The sequence below is a fragment of the Bos indicus genome, chromosome 9, assembly GCF_029378745.1.
Source record: "Bos indicus isolate NIAB-ARS_2022 breed Sahiwal x Tharparkar chromosome 9, NIAB-ARS_B.indTharparkar_mat_pri_1.0, whole genome shotgun sequence".
NCBI classification, from domain to species: domain Eukaryota; kingdom Metazoa; phylum Chordata; class Mammalia; order Artiodactyla; family Bovidae; genus Bos; species Bos indicus.
In genome coordinates this window covers 85,774,918-85,787,813 of record NC_091768.1, presented here as the reverse complement: position 1 = coordinate 85,787,813, position 12,896 = coordinate 85,774,918, and the positions used below count along the sequence as shown (strand labels likewise).

At 43.1% G+C, this 12,896-nt stretch overlaps 1 protein-coding gene across 2 annotated transcripts in view; it reads right to left on the bottom strand.

Annotated features, from left to right (window-relative positions):
- SASH1 (SAM and SH3 domain containing 1) overlaps window positions 1–12,896 on the bottom strand; it is a 190,015-nt gene that overhangs the window by 98,717 nt on the left and 78,402 nt on the right. The window contains exons 3-4 of one of the 2 annotated variants that reach the window (XM_070796327.1): window positions 3,455–3,505; window positions 3,283–3,332 (exon numbers count right to left, since the gene is read on the bottom strand). The exons of the other annotated variant lie outside the window; for it this stretch is intronic. Coding sequence (XP_070652428.1) covers window positions 3,283–3,332; window positions 3,455–3,505 — 101 coding nt within the window. The remainder of the gene's footprint in view (window positions 1–3,282; window positions 3,333–3,454; window positions 3,506–12,896) is intronic. 2 annotated transcript variants of the gene reach the window in all.

Here is a 12,896-nt window from a genome sequence, read left to right as displayed (position 1 = left end):
GGATAGTTTCATCAATAGGCCATGTAAATAGATATAAACAGAAGAGCTCTGTCGGCCTTTTTTAGAATATTTTCAGTGAAAGCATATGGAGGGCCTACAGACTGGGGCGTGAGGGAGGGTGGCTGACAGCTGGCAGGTCCATTTTCCATCCCCCCACCTCTCTCTCTCCATCCATGCATCCATCCACCCTTTCACCAGGCAGGTCCTGCATATCTCAGATGGTAAAGAATCTGCCTGCAATGCAGGAGACCCAGGTTCAGTCCCTGGGTCGGCAAGATACCCTGGAGAAAAGAATGGCTACCCATTCCAGTATTCTTGCCTGGAGAATTCCATGGACAGAGGATCCTGGGGGGCTACAGTCCATGGGATCGGACAGGACTGAGGGACTAACACTACATATCTAAAGACCAGAGTCCAAGGAACCTGACTTGTCAGGGTGCTCAGGTTCTGTCCTGCCAGGTATATCAGAATTCTTACTGCTGGTCTGCCCAAATAACCCACCTCCTGGGTCTTTTCTGGCCAGAGCTATAGTACTGTAACTTGAAGACTTTAAATGCGGTTGAATGCAAAATACCACTGAGAGAGGTGATGATCTGCATTATAAGTAACGCCTGATACCTTGCTTAAAACAAGTTTTCACTGGAGGAGAAGGAAGGGCAGGGGTGCTGAGGCTCCTGAGACAACTGTGTGGGGAGGAGACAGTGGCTCTGGAAGGCAGGCGCCCGCAGGGCCCACATCTCAGCTCCCGCATTTCCTGCTGTCACCTATGCCTCCGCTCCTAAGGTTGTGCTGCTGTTGATCTGTCCACTTGTATTTACTGAGTTCTCTTGCCTTTTGAATAAAAAAGTAGAAGAAACCTTCTGCCAATTAAACGGCACTGCTGACTCAGAAGGGTATTATGGCTGGCAGATACTCTGTACTTACTAACCAGACACAACCAACTGGTTTGCCAGGCCATCCTCCAGGGCCTGCAAAGTTACCAGCAAGCATCTTCATTTGCAGAATAGCAGGATTTTGCATTGCAGAGTATTTGCAAGCAGACAGGAGTGTATAGAAGAGAGAGCCAAAGCATACAAATTGGTGAGTCGAAGTAGAGCTCACATGGGAGCTCATCACAAAATTCTTGAAACTTTTCTGTAAATTAAAATTCTTTTCAAAAGTTTTTTTTTTAATTAAAGAAGTATTATAGTTTTCAAAAACCATTAAAAGGCAAATGGAGGAAAAGATGTACAGAAACCTTCAAATTATTTAGAAACAACTAAATTTAAGGAAACCATTTACTAGAACATGGGCTTCCCAGGTGGTTCAGTGGTAAAGAACCTGCCTGCCAACGCAGGAGATGCAGGTCCAATCCCTGGGTCAGGAAGATCCTCTGGAGGAGGAAATGGTAACCCACTCCAGTATTCTTGCCTGGGAAATCCCATGGACAGAGGAGCCTGGAGGGCTACAGTCCATGGGGTTGCAAAAGAGTCGGACACGACTGGGCGACTAAACAACAACAAGAATAACTTACTAGAACAGAAGCAAAATGCACGTATGACAGATGGGGAGGCTGGGGGTTGTCAACAGCTGTGTGTGTGTGTGTGTGTGTGTGTGAGAGAGAGAGAGAGAGAGAGAAATTTGGTAACCTCAGGAGGCTGTTAGTGTATCTCTGGACCACAAGACTCATGCCACATTTTACCAAGTGGAGCACATAAACACGGAAAGAATGACTACCCACAATTGAGGGGAAGGAGAAACACCAGCCTAACTAAGACGCGTTTAACTTTGGTGAGTCACTTCCTCTGAGGAGGAAAGTGACTTGTCCCCTGGTAGATTCAGAGACTGAGACATCACCTGAGTTCTCAGGCTGAATCACGCCACAGAGGTAGCAAACCAGGTCGGAGGAGCCTACAGCCTCTCGTGCAGAGCTGCTGCTCACCTTGAGTTCAACATCACCGCACCTCCAATTTCAAAACTGAGGTCAACTCAAAACTCTTGGCTACTTCAGCCTCCACACTACTAAGTCCCCAGGAGAATACATGCAACTAAGACAAAGGAAATTCACGCTTATGGCACATTTATCTTTCAACCTCGAGGGGGCAACGGCCTGGGATTTCTTCTGCTCATCACCCCCAACATTCCCCAGGCATGAAACTGAATCCGCTCAGTGTGACTGAAGCTTTGGCATGGCAGCCTCCACTCCTGGAAGCCGCGTCAGTGCCAGCAGCACACACACGTGGACGGATTAGGCAGAGCTGTGCTGTAAAGCACACACACGCTTGCCTAATGTGTGCTTTTCATTCCAGAAATACTTTTGACGCCTAAACCACTTCTATGCCTCCCTTGGCCTCAAACAGTCTAAGTGGCTCTGTGCCAGAGGAAGTGTCTGTTTAAAGATGGGGACTTTCTCAAAATTTCTTTACCTCAGAAGATCATAAATAGAACCTTTTAGCGTAATTATGATGGAATAAAGTAGAAAAGGGAAAGAAAAAAAATTGCTTTTTTCTTTTTTTCTAAAGTGACGTAAAAGAAATACTGGAAATATAAACTATAAGATAGAATTATCTTCCATGAGAGTCAAGATTACAGGGTTCAAGTTAGGACAAGTAAGCCAAAAGTATTACCTTTAACGGGAAAGGTTAGTGACAAGTGTTTATTCTTGTTTTAAGGTGGCTCGGTGGTAAAGAATCTGCCTGCAATGCAGGAGACCCAGGTTTGATCCCTGGGTCGGGAAGATCCCCTGAAGCAGGGCATGGCCACCCACTCCAGTATTCTTGCTTGAAGAATTCCATGAACTGAGGAGCCTGGCAGGCTATAGCCCATGGGGTCGCAAAGAGTCAGACACAACTGAGCAACTAACACACACATAAACACACTTCAAAGCAAGGTGCAGAGAGGTACTGTAATCATTGTTTTATTCTGGAATGTATTATACTTTTGTACTTTGCTTCTTTATGACTTCCATCCTGTATCAAAAACCAGTGTAAAAGAAGAAAACCATTTTGGTTGACTTAGCTGTCTCTTCCTTTTCTCCACGCTCACTTTCAGATATTTCAGGTTGACTTACAACAAGGAGTGTGAAATCAATAACACTTTGCAGAATCCTTGGGCATCACCAATTGAATTACAGAATACACTCATCCACCTACATACACGTACACACACACACACGCAGGAAAATAACTTCAAGTTCCACAGTACATACACAGTATGTGTACAATCACCTATCCCATTTCCGTCAGAAAGGACCTAAAAGACACCTTAGAAATTCCGCTCCAGGACAGAAGGAGGAAAACTTACTTTCTTTCCACTTCTGGTGTTGATACAGCGCTACAGAAGCCAAGCGACTCCTAGGAGAGAAGATTCATAGGGTCAGTGCAGGCAGAACAGCAGGCTTCATCTCATTTTTACATAATACCACTTTTTAAAAAAGACAGAAGCAAAAATAGATGATTAAAGTCACTGTGCTTACTTCGATCTGAGACCGCAGCTGAAGTGACGTGGGGCTGGCTTCGGGTTTCTCCTAAAACAGAACAGATGCTGGTTTAATGAGACTTCCAAACGTGGCACACACCAGAAAAGACAAATAATGTGTAAGAAGAGACAGGGGAGAGTTGGGAAATGCTAGGTTACAGTGGGAGGAGATAAACAGATTTTCTGAAAAAAAAACTGTTTTTTAAACGAGAGCCCTAGCCTTTTAAAAGTGAACTGTTTTCCAAATTACATCGCTTGACACTGGTGACAATTTTATTGCAGAAGAGAAAAGCACAATCTAACTGAAGAGGACGGAGAGTTAGTGGTAAAATGATTTTCCGGATGAGACCAGGCCGTCACAAAGACGCAGAATTTACTACGATCCATTTATGTCATGAAGTCATAAAGAAGAGGCAGGGGATTCAAGGAAATTAGAGATAAAATAGCAGAGGATAATACTCTCATTTCACAGTTTTAAAAAACTGTACCCCTTTGAAAGAAAAAAAAAAGATAACCAGTTACCTGTGATTAAAAAATATATTGAAATAAACAGGATAATGACATTATTAGAAGTGTCATGGCAGACTATAGAAAAATGAGTTATACAAGTAAACAGAGCATCACACTGGTATTTTTTCATAACTAGAGAAAAACTTTAAATAGGTGCTAAAGCAAAGGTCCACACCAAAGTGTGGTCCAAGACCAGGGTGGTCCCCGGCTGATCAGTAAGTCATAAGCAGGAAAATGGGCAGTTTTAGAGGAAGGAGTAATATCACCAACATTATATAAGCTTGAAATATGAAATTGTGAAAGTTTTCCGATAATCCTATTGTGTTCTTAGAGATCACTATCTTCTTCGGGACTACATGGGCACTATTTGAAGACTATTTTCTTAGTTAACATTAGTCAGTTAACACTCAGGAAATGGGCAAAGTTCATCTCAAATTACAAATTCTCACTTGCATCTAATTGCTTTTTTTTCAGTTTGCCTATTTCATCTTTAGCACAATTATAAATCTAGACCAATATTTTAAAATGCAGCAATGAAACGTAACTCCAAACAAAAGTATGAATGTACACAAGGTAAAAGGAATCCGGTACAAATACAGAAAATAAAATGAGAGTGTTGGAGTGGTTACATCTGAGAATGGGGTGATGTGGATAAGCAGACCACAGGAGAAAACTGTTTTAATGGACTGGCAACCCTCTTGACTCCAGTTCCAGGACCTCATTTGTTCTGAAAAAATATCAGAGTGGTGTGAAGTCCCACTGAACTTCTCTCTGGTTAACATTCTCCTGGTTTGTATTACCACTTTTGTTTATAATGATCAAATATATATTCCTTCATAAAACAATAAATGGAAATGTTTGAGTTACATTCCACGTCTGATTGGTATGATGTCAGACTCAAGTGCAATCAACAAAAGGGATATGTATTTTGGAGGTTCTTGGTGCTTAGAAACCAATCAGGTGCCCTGATACCCAACCTTTTAGGATCAGTGCCTAGCGAAATTTACAAACTTCAACTGTAGGAAAAGCAAAGGTAGAGTGTGCAGTTTTTTCATCTTAAGTCTTCCCATTCAGGAGGGTATGGAAGCGTCAGAATTATGACACAACTCTATTAGTTCCTCTGAAATTGTCCTCTCACCCAACTCCATACCCATCAACACAAAGTAACTGATTCAACTCTTCCTGTCCTCTGTTCTTAACTTTCTTTATACTCCAAGTCTCTCCTTACGAGATAATGCAGACCATGATAAGAAATTACCTGCTTTTATTATACATTTTTATCTGCACTTTTCTAATAAATTTTATTTATTGGTGCATCATTTGTTACTCCACATAATAACACAATATTTATGGTATATTATGCAAAACATACCCATTCCTGCATACAAAGCTGATGCTTGTTAACAATCATATTAAATGTTTGATGATCTGGAACTAATACTCTAAAACAATTCATTTTCACATGTTAGTTTGTCACTTATAATAGACATTTGACTGTGCTGTAGCTACTTAGGAAATTGGTTGGGGGTGTAAGTTTGATGTATAATGCATTACAATTCACCGCATTAAAATAACGGACCCAGTTAGTTTCCATGCAGAACATCTGTTTTATCAGGAACAGAATATGTTGAACAGGAGATCTCGCACTGTGATTGTTTCTAGTGCTTTTCCACCCGCAGAGTATGTCACAAACAATGTGATTCAGAGCAAACATTATTAATTTCATCTCTCAAAGAGAGACAACCACCATTATAATGAGATATTTCTTAGATTAAATGTACCCTAAAGTAAAAACACTACACAAGTGAGGAGAAGCTTGTAAAATTACCCACTAAGTTAAGGACCTGTTTGACGTTTGGTGAGAAAACAGATTGGGCTCTTTGGCAAAATTCCACTATTATGATATTGATAGATGTCATATGATATTAATGACAAGCACGCAAAAGACTACCATTCTGTCAGGCACTTGTGAATATGATGAAACCCATGTGGACCCACCATCGAGCCTAAGAAACAGAACATCACAATAAAGAGTTAAAGCTAGCAGGTACTGATGTACAGTTGGATAAAACACCTTCTGTGCAGAGCATGAGACAAGTTTGGAAATGCGTCATACACACTTGAGGGAAAAAGGGCTGGACAGTTTTTTATTCTGTTTAGCACTAAAGAAGAAATGGATTTCTTCTACCGCACAATGTGAAATGAAAAGGTGTGAAAGAGCCAGGCAGAAGGAGCACCATCATTGGTGCTGTCTGCACACATGTATGTACACACGTATGCAGCAATAAGGGGTATTGCTTACATAATAGCAAAACTTCCCTGGTGGCTCAGATGGTAAAGCGTCTGTCTACAATGCGGGAGACCCAGGTTCAATCCCAGGGTTGGGAAGATCCGCTGGAGAAGGAAATGGCAATCCACTCCAGTACTATTGCCTGGAAAATCCCATGGACAGAGGAGCCTGGTAGGCTACAGTCCATGGGGTCGCAAAGAGTAGGACATGACGGAGCGACTTCACTTCACTTACATAATAAAGAAGGATGGATTCAGGTCAAGGTGGGCAGAGAATGTGCAGCAACACAGATTGACCTGGAGATTATCATTCTAAGTGAAGTAAGTCAGAGGTAGAGAAAGTCAAGTACCTTATAATATCACTTATATGTGAAATCTACAAAAATGATACAAGCAGACCTATTTACAAAACAGAGACAGACTCATAGAAAGCAAATCTAAGGTTATGTAAAAGGGAGTGAAGGAGGAATAAATTAGGAGCTTGGGATTAACAGATACACACCACTATATATAAAATACATAAAAAAAGATCCTAGTGTATAGCACAGGGAACTATATTCAATATCCTGTGATAAATCATAACAATTTATATTTTTTTGGAATACATACACACACACACCCACACACAGCTGGATCACTCTGTGTTACACCGGTAACTAACATAACACTGTAAATCAACTATATTTCAATTTTAAAAAATTAAAAGAACTATTAAAAAAAAAAAAAAGAATGGGCAGAGAAAGGCTCCTCGACATCCTCCTTCCCTGTCCAGTTCCCAGTTTAGGCTGCCCCCTTCTCCGCTCCTAATTCAGCCAGTGTAATGAGGAGAATAAGCTATGGTTTTTCCAGCAATCATGTATGGATGTGAGAGTTGGACCATAAAGAACGCTGAGCACTGAAGAATTGATGCTTTTGAATTGTGTGTTGGAGAAGACTCTTGAGAGCCCCTTGGACTGCAAGGAGATCAAACCAGTCAGTCCTAAAGGAAATCAGTCCTGAATATTCATTGGATGCTGAAGCTGAAGCTTCAATACTTCAGCCACCTGATGCCAAGAACTGACTCATTGGAAAAGACCCTGATGCTGGGAAAGATAGAAGGCAGGAGAAGGGGATGACAGAGGATGAGATGGTTGGATGGCATCGCCGACTCGATGGACATGAGTTTGAGCAAGCTCCAGGAGATGGTGATGAACAGGGAAGCCCAGCATGCTGCAGTCCATGGGGTCGTAAAGAGTTGGATATGACTGAGCGACTGAACTAAACTGAATGAGGGGAATGACACCACCCTAATGGCACAAAGAGAAGAGGAACTAAAGAGCTTCTTGATGACGGTGAGAGAGGAGAGTGAAAAAGATGATTTAAAACTCAACATTTAAAAACTGAAGATCATGGCTTCTGGTCCCATCACTTCATGGCAAATAGATTGGGGAAAAATGAAAACAGTGACAGACTCAGTAGTCAAAGCGTGGAATTCTAATCACTAAACTGCCAGGGCATTCATTTAGAAGGATTCTTAAACACCTATGATTGATTATTTCTGCAATGGCTTCTGTATTTCTGAATTGGTGTAAACACCAATGATTATTCCTGCAAAGCCCTCTGTATTAAGTGTGAAAGCACATAATACATTTATATTTTTAAGCATAATAACTATTCTAAAAAATTAAATTTGATAATAACTTTAGTTTTATCTCAACAATTAAAAATTTCTTAAGAAATATCAAAACAATTTCTCAAATTAGGCCATGCCCTATTTAAAATACTTTCTTGAAGTTTAAAAAATTTTAATAACTTATGTCATAAAGCTATGCAAGCCGCTTATGTTTAACAATAAAGGTCCATGATGATTTTAGAAATAATCTCATATTCATAGTTTGACTGAAAGAAACTAAACCATAGTACTATATAGTATTTTTAAGAAAGGATTTAGATGACAAAAAAACTACTGGGGGGGAAAACCTCATATCCGTTTCTTATCAAATTGGACAATTTCTGGAAACAATTCCCTGAATGTTTATTATGTCTAACATGTATGCACATGCATGCTAAGTCGCTTTAGTCATGTCTGACTCTGCGACACTATAGACCAGAGCCCGCCAGGCTCCTCTGTCCATGGGATTCTCCAGGCAAGAATACTGGAGTGGGTTGCCATGCCCTCCTCCAGGGGCTCTTACTGACCCGGGGGTCAAACCCGCCTCCCTTTGTCCCCAGCACTGGCGGGTGGGCTCTTCACCACTAGCACCACCTGGGAAGCCCATGTCACACACAGAAGCAAAAAAGAAAAGTGTTTCAAGATGACATAAGTGGTTTCGTAAAACCAAAACATGAGAGCACATGTGTGTTTCCACCTGCCTGGGCATGCGCACACGCACTCACACATGGGCAACACACATACGCACACAAACACACTCTGCGGTCACACCAGTGAACCAACCAGTGAAGTCGCTCAGTCGTGTCCGACTCTTTTTGACCCCATGGACTGTAGCCTACCAGGCTCCTCCATCCATGGAATTCTCCAGGCAAGAGTACTGGAGTGGGTTGCCATTTCCTTCTCCAAGGGATCTTCCTGACCCAAGGATTGAACCCAGGTCTCCCGCTTACAGGAAGTCGCTTTACCGTCTGAGCCACCAGGGAAGTGGTCACACCAATCGAGGTCAAATAGGAAACTAAAGTTCTGACCTTCCATGGCTAGGTTTTCACTCTGAAGCGCTACACTCGCTGTGCAATATACCAACATCAAAATCCACTCACGGCAGAATAGGGCCTGGAAAACAAGTACCCGGCCCTCACTCCCACACCAACTTTGCTTTCATGTTTTTGTGGAAATCCACACCTCTCCCTCCCTTAATGCCGGCAGTGCTGGAAGCCAAAGGAACTTCACAGCTGAGAAAGCAAGAGGGATAAACCCGTCTGCTGTTCCAAAAGCAGGGAGGAAGAACATCAGGAGCCCACCAGCTCTGCTTAGCACCAAGTTCTCCTCCTCCACCTCGGGTACAGGAAGAGGAAGGAGGAAAAAACCAAGAGGGCTTTGTGCTTACCACTTTCAGCCACAAGTGAAATGCAACAGGCTCTTACCAATGTATTCAATGAATGGCAGCAACAAAGCTCTGAATTGCCAGTCAAAGGTACAGTCACACTCTAAACGCAGGAGGCCTGGGCTCGATTCCTGGTCGGGGACCTAGATCCCACATGCCTTAACGAAAGATCCTACATGTCACAACTAAGCCCTAGCACAGCCAAATAAATTTTAAAAAAAGACACATGTGGCATCCATCACTTAACAGGAAGACCGAAGTGCTGGCATGACCCTGCTGGCCACGTATCCTCCCCTTGACTGATTCCTGCATTCCAACCCATCAGTGCGGCATGTATTCATTCTACCAGGTTTTAAACCTCAGTGTTTTCTTGGGAATTTTCTCACTCCCATCACATTAGGAGACGCTGCTTCTCCCTTCTCACAGCCAACGCATCTGCTCTCACAGACACCTGCTTCTTTGCCGTCCCCCTCACAGACGTGGACCACGGTGCATAGCAGAGTGGGAGATGCTGACTTCAGGCCGGTAGAATTATGTTCCCATCTGGCTCCCACTTTAGATCTCAGTTTTATTTTATTTGGTTTTTCCAATGGCAACAAAAGATAAACAGACCATTTGATTGTCTTCAAGCTCCTTTCCGACTCTGAAACCCCAGGATGCAGCAGTGTCATGCCCACTCAAGAACTACTCCAATAAACCTTGAAATCCTAACGCCTTGTCTTTGGTATTTAAAGTGCTTCATGCTTCATGAGGAAGGAGATCAAACCAGTCTCTTTGGTCAATCCTAAAGGAAATAAACGCTGAATACTCATTGGACGGACTGATGCTGAAGCTGAAGCTCCAGTCCTTTGGCCACCTGATGCAGAGAGAGCTGACTCATTGGGGAAAAACTCTGATGATGGGAAAGATTGAGGGCAGGAGAAGGAGGAGGTGACAGAGGATGAGATGGTTAGATGGCATCACCAACTCAATGGACATGAGTTTGAGAAAGCTCCAGGAGATAATGAAGGACAGGGAAGGTTGGCATGCTCTGTGGGATCGCAGAGTCAGACACAACTGAAAAATGAGATCACGAGCATTAGAATCACCTGGAAGCTGGTTAGAAAGGCAGTCGTGGGCCCCACTTCCCACCTCCTGCATCAAAATCTGCATTTTAACAAGATCCTCAGCTGATCCGTATGCCCACATCCATTTGAGAAGCACAGGGCTTTGTACTGTTTCACATCTACGTTTCAAAATCTTTCCCAAAATGTGGAAACAGTGCAAACAGGATAAAGGTCACATTTCTGAAGGAAATGTGAACCAATTGGTCAGCTCATAAACCCTCTCCTTAGAGAGTGGGTGCCGGGTCCACTGTCCCGAGTGGATGCTTTCCTAGTGTTTCACTTTCGCTCATGACTACCTGGAATGCCCTGCTGCTTCCTGTCCACCCAAACCCTAGTCGTCCTTCAGCATCAGCTACAAACCCATCTCTCCTTAAACCTTCCCTGCCCAGCTGTGTCCCATGCACTATGCCTGAGGGTGCTTATGCGGAGGTACTCTTAAGCTTGGGGTAAAAAACCTGGCCGCCAATGCAGGAAACAAAGAGACAAAGGTCCAATCCCTGGGGCAGCAAGATCTTCTGAAGGAGGGCATGGCAACCCCTTCCAGTATTCTTGCCTGAAGAATCCCAGGGACAGAAGAGCCTGGTGAGCTACAGTCCATGGGGTCACAAAGAGTCAGACATGACTTAAGTGAATTAGCAGACACATACTCTTCTGCTCATTTTATTTTATTCCCTCAAAGATAGGGGCTTCCCTCGTGGCTCAGAGGGTAAAGCATCTGCCTGCAATGCGGGAGACCCAGGTTCGATCCCTGGGTCAGAATCCCATGGACTACATGTCCGACTCTTTGTGACCCCATGTACTGCAGCCCTCCAGGCTCCTCCATCCATGGGATTCTCCAGGCAAGGGTACTGGAGTGGATTGCCATTTCCTTCTCCAGAGGATCTTCCTGACCCAGGGATTGAACCCAGGTCTCCTGCATTGCAGGCAGAAGCTTTACCCTCTGAGCCACCAGGGAAGCACAGGGTCTAGTTATTCCCTCAACTAGACCATAAATGCCCTCTTATCAGTGACTCACTTTACCCACAGGCAGACAGCTACACAGACATAGACACACGGAGAGTGTGTTTGTGTAAACACACTCCAACAAAAACTATTCAGCACTGACTGTGCACCAGGTCCCACATGAAGTGCTAAAGAGACAGCAATGAACAAGACCGGTCCCTCTTCTTATGGGCGTTTCTCTCCAAAGTCTTGCACAGGCTCTCTGCTCAGGAGAAGTGCTCGAGGGCTATCTATTGGTTTGATTTGCTTAAGCTTGTTTACTTTGCCAGTGATTCTGATTCTTCCACTGATTTCTGTTTCAGGTCTCACTGACTGGAACATGTATTTTCATGCTTTAAGACTTCTTTCGTGTTGCAGGGAGTTACATCAGTAAGTAAAAGCAATTCAGCAAATACTCTCAAAATGATCTACAACTTAGAGCTGTAAGAACTTAAAAGGAACAGGCGGTATTTAATCACTCTTAGGGTAAAATCTGCAGTGGCCTGTGTGTTCTCAGTCGGGCCCCATACCTTGTCATGTCTTGTTTCACCTAAATCGTTCACAGGTGAAACAGGAAACGTTCGTCATTTTCAGGCTCCTATAAATAAACTCACAGCCTAGCATATAAAATATTTTCTAGTGAGTGAAAGTGAATGGAAAACTACTCCCATCCCACCACATCAAAGAAGAAAGTTCCCAAGGAAAAAAACTCTTTTTTTTCCACAGTTGAATGCTATCCCAGTGACTGCAACTTTAAAGCCTAACCATAATTAACAGATCAGAGAATTTCTAGAAGCAGTTATAAGAAAGCAACAAAAGTGGCAATTTCTACCGAGCCATCACTGCCCTGTGGTGAGTCTCCTTGCTGCCTTAGCCAATGTTCTCCAAGCATTTGTCACATATTAGACCTCTCCATGTTGCAAAAATGACTTAGAATGGCTTATGAAACTTAAGTGCTATGTTACAGGATAAAGTTAAAAGACCAATGTAAATGATACACAAAGGGAGAAAAATCAAGGTTCTATAGTAAAATCGGTCCATGAATTACATTAGTTCACAAAATACAGGTTATGGAGACCACATATTTGAAGGGGCTAAGCTTTTGAACTGTGGTGTTGGAGAAGACTCTTGAGAGTCCCTTGGACTGCAAGGAGATCCAACCAGTCCATTCTGAAGGAGATCAGTCCTAGGTGTTCATTGGAAGGACTGATGCTAAAGCTGAAACCCCAATACTTTGGCCACCACGTGCAAAGAGTTGACTCATTGGAAAAGATTCTGATGCTGGGAGGGATTGGAGGCAGGAGGAGAAGGGGACGACAGAGGATGAGATGGCTGGATGGCATCACCGACTCGATGGACGTGAGCTTGAGTGAACTCTGGGAGTTGGTGATGGACAGGGAGGCCTGGCGTGCTGCGATTCATGGGGTCGCAAAGAGTCAGACATGACTGAGCGACTGAACTGAACCAAACTGAAGCTTTCTAATGTTTAATGCAAAAAAGACATGGTCAGTTAAAGATT